At 37.4% G+C, this 7,346-nt stretch overlaps 1 protein-coding gene across 4 annotated transcripts; it reads left to right on the top strand.

Moving 5' to 3' along the window:
* The first annotated feature begins 206 nt into the window (after nucleotides 1–206).
* Nucleotides 207–6,694, top strand: LOC140944856 (uncharacterized). 4 transcript variants are annotated; one of them, XM_073393957.1, is made up of 7 exons: nucleotides 207–314; nucleotides 923–1,104; nucleotides 3,497–3,594; nucleotides 3,748–3,840; nucleotides 4,418–4,551; nucleotides 5,192–5,675; nucleotides 5,798–6,694. In XM_073393957.1, exons 5-6 carry the CDS (start codon nucleotides 4,463–4,465, stop codon nucleotides 5,673–5,675), a joined length of 573 nt encoding a protein of 190 aa, XP_073250058.1. In that variant the 5' UTR covers nucleotides 207–314; nucleotides 923–1,104; nucleotides 3,497–3,594; nucleotides 3,748–3,840; nucleotides 4,418–4,462; the 3' UTR covers nucleotides 5,798–6,694. The 4 variants fall into 4 exon arrangements, with proteins under 4 accessions (XP_073250058.1, XP_073250062.1, XP_073250061.1 ...); XM_073393960.1 differs by having other exon boundaries at nucleotides 225–314; nucleotides 983–1,104; XM_073393959.1 differs by having other exon boundaries at nucleotides 227–314; nucleotides 857–1,104.
* Nucleotides 6,695–7,346: the final 652 nt, after the last annotated feature.

Consider the following 7,346-nt stretch of genomic DNA (forward strand, 5'->3'; position numbering starts at 1 on the left):
ATCTTTTCAAACTCCCGCTGAACCTCACCTCTCGAAAACGCTCCAGACGCGAACTTTAGTTTCCTGTCTACATTTCCCACAGTTTCTTAGGCACTTTTCTACTGCCAGGTAAGCACCAGAGACTGTCAAAAGTTGCCAAAACAGGGTCATCTTTCAAGGTCGCATACAACACCACAAACATACCTCCGCTGACAAGCTCCATGGCAGGCACACTTACCTTAACTACCAAGACATTGTGATCGTGTTGTACAAATCGGAATTGTTTTCTCGTCCTGAAAGCAAGACACACTCTTCCAGACAAGCCTGCCAAGCCGGTGAGTCCGCATGTTTTCTATTCAGTGCTATATTTGTGTAACGGAGGCATTTTCATGTGCATATCAGCAACAATTTTCATGTGAGGACCTCAAACAACATGGCGGATTCATTCCTCTAACTTTCGAAGCATCGTCTATTTTGTTCTTTTGCTAGATAGTTTTTATCCGGAGTTTTTCACTGATCACAGTGAAAGAGCAAACACGTTGTCCTCAGCAGCTTTCTTTGAACTATTTTCCAGTGAAATTATATTTGTATGTTTAATTTCTTGTCGAGGAATAATATTATGTTATTCGGCTCGGTGGAATAGCTCAAAGGATAAGGGTTACGGGCCCTAATGGAGTTCTGTCATTATTATTCAGTCTACATTTGGTGATTGTTATTGCTATTTTTTTTCCTTTGCTATATTGTTGTTATTATTCTAGAGCGCACACACACTTCTATGAAATTCTAGCTGATTTGGGCTTCCTAGTTTCCCAAGCCAAAAGCTAAGTTCTAAACTTTTAAAAGCATGGGTCACTACACAGTATTGTTTCTGTTGCAGAGACTGCATTCATAGCTGTTTCTCATGACTTACAGTATCCAACCATCTAGACTACCTTATTTCTAGAAAATTCATGCCAGGTGTAAAACTCATTTTGTGTTTACCCCTCCACTGCTAAAACCCAAGGATATTGAACAGCGAGGTGAAAGAGAGTGTGTTGGTCAAATTATTGTTGAGTCTGTGCACAAAACCCCATGGTGTTGCTGTTTTAACTAAACCTGAAGACGTGAAATTCAAGCTTGTTGACAGTAAGTTAATTCCTCTTTCTTGAAGTTCGTACATGTACTTTTGCGGCACCATAAATTACATGGTCATGTTTACTTTTGCTTGTGAATAAATAAAACGCAACAGGAAGACGTGCCTTTTTGTAGAACAGGTTTTGAGATAAAAATTTTTCTGCCGTTGGAAGCAAATTTGCTGAAGACTTTGAATTTTTTGTTTTAAAGACTCTTGAAAACTATCACCAAATTTCGCATAGTGGTCCTTGGTCTGCAACCTATGTCTTTGGTGTAATTACATTTTGCAAAATAAATGAAACCTTTTGCTTGATAAAAGGGATGTGTTAAAATATTCCTTATACATATTTCCAATTTCTCTTTTCTTAATATCTTGAATACATACAGAGTTTTGAGTAATTATTTTCTACCGCACTGAATATATTCTCTATATTTTAATTTTTCATAGGGTGAAAAGGTGCTGTATTTTTATTTTTTACCTACGCAGAGCGCTAAGTATTAATTTATAGCATAATTGTATCTCTTTGTCTATAATGTGATGACTGGATGCTCTAAAATGAATAGAGAAAATTATCCAAAAAATAAAAAATTTCAACAAAAGAAAAAGAAACTGGTCTTGAAATTCAACCCCGGGTTACTGCTAATCAGCCTTTGAACAACTTGGCCCAGGAGTTTTCTAAACCCTTCCATTCCTAAAGGTTAACCAGTGTGCAAAATTGGAGAGAAAGCTGCTTAAGTTTTATAGCATCAAACACAGAAAAACGAACAGTACTACCAAGGAGCAACAGAAGAAAAGCCGAAGCTTCGCCATATGAAAGAAAACTAATCAATAAATTGTCAGCTACATTCATTTTTTACCTAATTTTTTTCTAGATGAAATTTTTCAACATGTTCGGAAAAGTTGCGGACCAAGGACCACATACTGTACATAATGTTTTCTTTATAGATTTAAGAAAATAAGAACCTGTTTCAAATTTTAGGCTAAACACTGGTTCTTGTAGAGAAGGCAAACCTTGTTTGACAAGCATGTGACATTAATAATAATTGATAATAATAATAATATTATTAAATAATTATTGATTACTCAAAATTACTATCAAACCATTATTTTTATTGTCTCATATCTCCTTAAATAGTATACACTTTCCATAAATGACTTGTAGCTTTAATAAGTGTTTATGTGACAAAGGCAGACATGCTAGTCAACAGAACAATTAAATGAACCTTTTTTTCGTCTGGAATTTACATGAAAATAGAGTTAAGTAATCCCATCTGAGGGAAAAAACAATTTAGCAAACTATTTCAGTTTTCTCAATTTCAAACTGTCTTACTCCTCTATGTAACACAAAGCTGAAAGTCTTGGAAATTCTCTTGTTGGCAACTACCTGCTGCTATAAATGTTGACTGTTGATTTGACTGGGAATTCACTGCACCTGCCACTTTGTTTACATCAAAATATAGTTGTGCAATACCATCTGGGGGAAAACTATTCAGCCAACTATTTTAGGAATAAGTTAAGTGGAATATCAAAATTAATTGCTCTTTAAATACTTGCATTTTTCTCCTATTATGTCTCTAGATCTTAACAACAAATTTAAGTCTACTGTATATCAATATGAAAGAAATCCTTAATATTCACCCTCCAGAGGTGTTAAGAAATACAGAACTAATGCACTGAAAAGCGCTTGCACATTAGGAGCCAAATCTTTGGATAATAGCCTCCTCATCTGCAGTCCTCTCTGAGGTGAGGAATGCTCTCCAAGGGGATGCTGGAGGAAGTTTTCTCCCAATGGCAACTATTGCAGCTAATTTTGACTGTTGATTTGGCTGGGAATTCACTGCACGTGCCACTTTCCTCAAGTCATCCCAGAAGAGAGAGTGCCCTGTGACCAACTGGACACACAGAAGTCTTGGCAAGAGCTGGGCCAACTGGCCGATGTGCTTCAGGCACTGCAATCTGTTCCTCTTGCAGTCAAAGATTTTACACAGAAGATCTTTCACCTTGGTCTTCCTTTGTACTCTCTCAGCTGGAGACAACTGACAAGGCGTTGCAAGAGTGTAAATTTGGTACAATGCTGTGCTGCTTGCCAACAGCTGGGTCATGCGTGCATTTTTACTGCTGTGTGCTCTGGCCATTAGGGCACATAGCCCAAGGTGTCTTGAAAATACATCACAGACAGAACAAGGGGATAACTTTAAAGCATATGGTTTGGGACTTTGCCTCAATCATCGCATCATTGCTAACCCAACTGTTACACACCTTACGATAGAGCGTTTCTGTGTATGGTATGGGTAAAATAAATGTGCGCGTAGCCCTAAATATGGATAGATTGCCTCTTTTTTTCTTGTATTTTAATGAATTTTTGTTTTGTTATGTATTACATTTTACATTTTACATTTTTAGATTGCCTCTTACTCCCGGAGAAACGGTTTGGCTACAGGTAGAATGGCGTTGCGATTATCACATCTGGGACATCTGGAAGGGATGAGCTAACTCTGCAGGTGAGATCACTACTCAGTTTTTCATAATTCCTAAAACTCATGTCCCTTGTTGCACAAATGTTACATTAGCAAAGGGAAGATACAGTGCAAAGAATTTTCATGTTGGTTTCTAAAAGGCAAAGTGGACTTAAACAGGATTCTCCTTCTTTTCAGTGTGACCATGAACTATACAAGGTTCTGGTAAATTACATCAACGATTTCCGTCCACTCCTTGCAAAGGATGACAGTGGGGACTACTTGCTTCTGGTGAGTGGATTTAAATTACCACCCTAAATTGGACACAGTAAGGTTTTACCCTAACCTTAAATTAGCTTTTGAAAATGTCTCAGTCTCTTGATTCACCTATATAAATCCCCTGACCACCCTCATAGAAGTCCCTGGGATTTGAAATTAATTCTCCTTAGGGTGATTCTTTGACATTTCTCACCCTTCAAGGGTGAATCGCGCCAAATTTTCACCTTATTGAGATCTTATTTGGGTGAAAATGGACAAAAAAACACCCTTGTGAGGGTGAATCCTTTCAAATGGTTATCTTCATTTCAGTAGTTGGGGTTATTTTATCTGGAAAATCATCTTTTAGGACCAGCATTAAATTCAGCGAGGGTGCTTTCTCGACCCAATTCACCCTTCAGTTAATACAATGCTATCTTTGTATTTCTTTGTACTGGAACACATGGTTCTAGGAAAGCAAAAGCTGGACCTGTAAGAATCACTGTTTCTTTCACACGTTCAATAGTATTGTCAATTTTACTAGAAAGATCCGAGTGTTTTTCCAACTTTAGTTCAGTGTTCATCCGTGTCTTTTTTAACTTGTACCTTGCAGAACAGGAAGGGTCACAGATTCTCGGGACCTGCGTTCTCTGCACACATGAAAAGTTTGTTTCGTAGCCTGACTGGAAGATTGGTGACAGTGAATATGCTTCGATCTGCTTTCATCACCTGGTCGTATGGCAGAGAGTAAGATAATTATTTTTTTCTACTATACACTGCACAGCTTTTTTTCTGCCTCATCAAAGTAAAAATACTCACTCAACAAACTTAGAGATATTCACATCAGTCCAACTTTATCCTGGGATTGAATTTTTTTGTTTCTCTTTCTCGGTCATGCACTGGTGTGAGTTGATTATTGTTGCTGAAAAACCTTACTCAAAGGAGCATCATAATCTTATAGAAATAAAAAATTATAAAACATCTTGAAAAAGGAAAACTGGAGGTTGCTCTGTGACATTTCCCTAAATAAAAAAAATAAAACAGAGAAAAGCTATGTGCAATATAGAATTTATAACAACAGGACATTTTATGAAATATATGTTGTAGTTAATTTTTTATGTCAGGTAATTTTTATTTTCCTTTGGTTTAAACGTCTTTGCCATACATCACCATACTCAAAAACAAAAGGAGAATAAAATTACCTGAGATAAAAAATCACCTAAAACATATACATTGGACCACTGGTGATCAGCATTAACAGTAGGTGAACAAGACAACCAATGATTACAAATATTTTCCACACATTAAATTTTGGCGGGTAGTATTTGGTAGGTCTGCCTTTCTTCGTGTTCATAGTCATCTCTAAAATAAGTTCTCCATTTCACAGTGATTGCACAGATGCCCTTAAGGCATCATTGGCGGCCGCTCTCAGACATTCATGGCAACAAGCCCAGCGTACCTATGACCGCGGTACCGCCAATGACAGAAAGCAGCTTGCTGTCAACCTAGCCAGGGAGTATGCAGAGGACCATTTGGAAGAGGAACCCGATAATGGCCAACCGCAGAGTTTCGGTGACTGCCCATTCAAACCGGGTGACTTTGTAGCTGTGGTGGAAGAGCATAGCAAGCTTAACTGCCCAGAAGTCCTGATCGGACAGATCCATTCTCTCAATCAACAAGGTGATGTTTCCCTTCTCTGGTACAAGAATGTCTCAAGGAACCTTTACAAACTGGAACTCAGCGGTGAACAGTGGACGGAGAGTTTGGAGAGCCTAGTGCCTGTTACAGTAAAGGTGCCAAAGAATCGACCAGGATTATATCAACTCTGCACTTCCCCGCGTCAAATACACAAGGTCATCTTTGCAGATTAGGTGAGGAACGAGAAATTGAAAAAGGTTGTACTCGATTATCTACTGGGCAGTAATAAAGAAACAGAAAAAGTGTGTTTTCGCTCAAAAGGAAATTCTCATCGATTTTCTGTTTCCTCTTTCAGCCTGCCATGCTTCCAGATCAGAGATCAAGTGACCAGCTCAGTAAAAATCTACAGTCCACTGAAGAACTACAACTATTTCTGTAGTCTGCTACAAACTTTTCTTACACAATCATTTCATGACATTTTAGTTTTGTGTAACATTATTAGGGCGTCAATTATGCTTGGTGAAAAAAGGAAGCCTTTTTCTCGTTCGCAGTTCACTGTGGTGGGCCTTAACCCTTTAAGCCCCAGTATCCACGTACAAATTCTCCAAACTGATCTCTAAACATTTCCTTCAAGAATAAGTAGAGAGAATTTGATAATAGATCAAGGCATTTTCTCTTGTGTGATCATTTTGTTACTGCTTATAACATCTCTTGGCAGTGTATGGATCTTGTTTGGAGAAATTTGATCTTGGTCACTATTGGGACTTAAAGGGTTAAAAATATTTCATTTAATTTTGAAAACAGTTTTCATTAGAAGCTGCTCTGGGAGTCAGAGCGGCCAGTCCGCTAGATAATTTTGAAGAGTGAACATTTCAATCATGTCATGAAGGTGTAGTGCTGTGAAGCATCGCGTCACATCACGTTAGTTTAAAGAATAATATTTGATGGTATGTACTTGTCAGACTGTGTACACCATTTAGGCCCCAGTTTCACATTAAAATTTCACACTTGGCTCCAAGGCTAAGGAAGAGAAGAACAAAAGAAGTGAATTATTCATCCCTGAATCTCATTGCCATTTCTTTTATTCTATTCCGTTCAGCTTTGGAGTCAAGGGTGGAGCTGTTGAAAGGATTTGTTTTATTTTCTTTTTTAATCTTGTAAGCAGTTTGGAATTTCTGGATAGACCAGGCAAAGTAAAAAAGGCCCACTTGTTGGTGTAACAAAGTAATAAATCAATAAGCTTACATATTCACACCACATTGTATTTATTTGCTCAGTTTGTTTCTTTTATGATAGGGGGTGGATAACTACTGAAATATGAAATGACAGGGGGTGGGTTAAATTTTTTTTATAGGTCAGAGAAATAAGTCATTTTGAATCTCTGCTTTCCCTTATTTAATGGAGTCAGTACACAGGATAATCGTTTTCGCAAAACAATAAATCTATTAAGGCAAAAATAGGAGAAACAACAAAAAACATACGTGAAAATCTTGTTTGGTGTGAATTGTTTGGCAATAAGGCTTTGACAGTGGTAATGTCTTCATCTCAGTTCTGGAACTTTCAACTTTTTGTTAATAAGCAACTATTTGGTATATTGGGCTCATATTTTCAGTTAACTGAAATTCATATGTCCTTTTAAATGTATTCAGCAACTTCATTTGTTCAGCTTCATCAGGTAAAAACTTGGTGTGTTATTCGGACGGCAATCTAACACTCAAGCTCTCAGTCTCTTAGTCATGAATATAAGAATGAATTTTTCTACTTTCCTCACTTAAGTTTTAACATTTCAAGTCTTTCAACCGTATTTTCAAATTTCCAACCTATTCATGCCAATTCAAAGAAAAACAGCCTCGGTTCCAGAGAAAAGTATTTATGCTGCTGTTTTGTCGAAGGCAAACAGTTCC

Source organism: Porites lutea, chromosome 7 (genome assembly GCF_958299795.1).
Source record: "Porites lutea chromosome 7, jaPorLute2.1, whole genome shotgun sequence".
NCBI lineage: Eukaryota > Metazoa > Cnidaria > Anthozoa > Scleractinia > Poritidae > Porites > Porites lutea.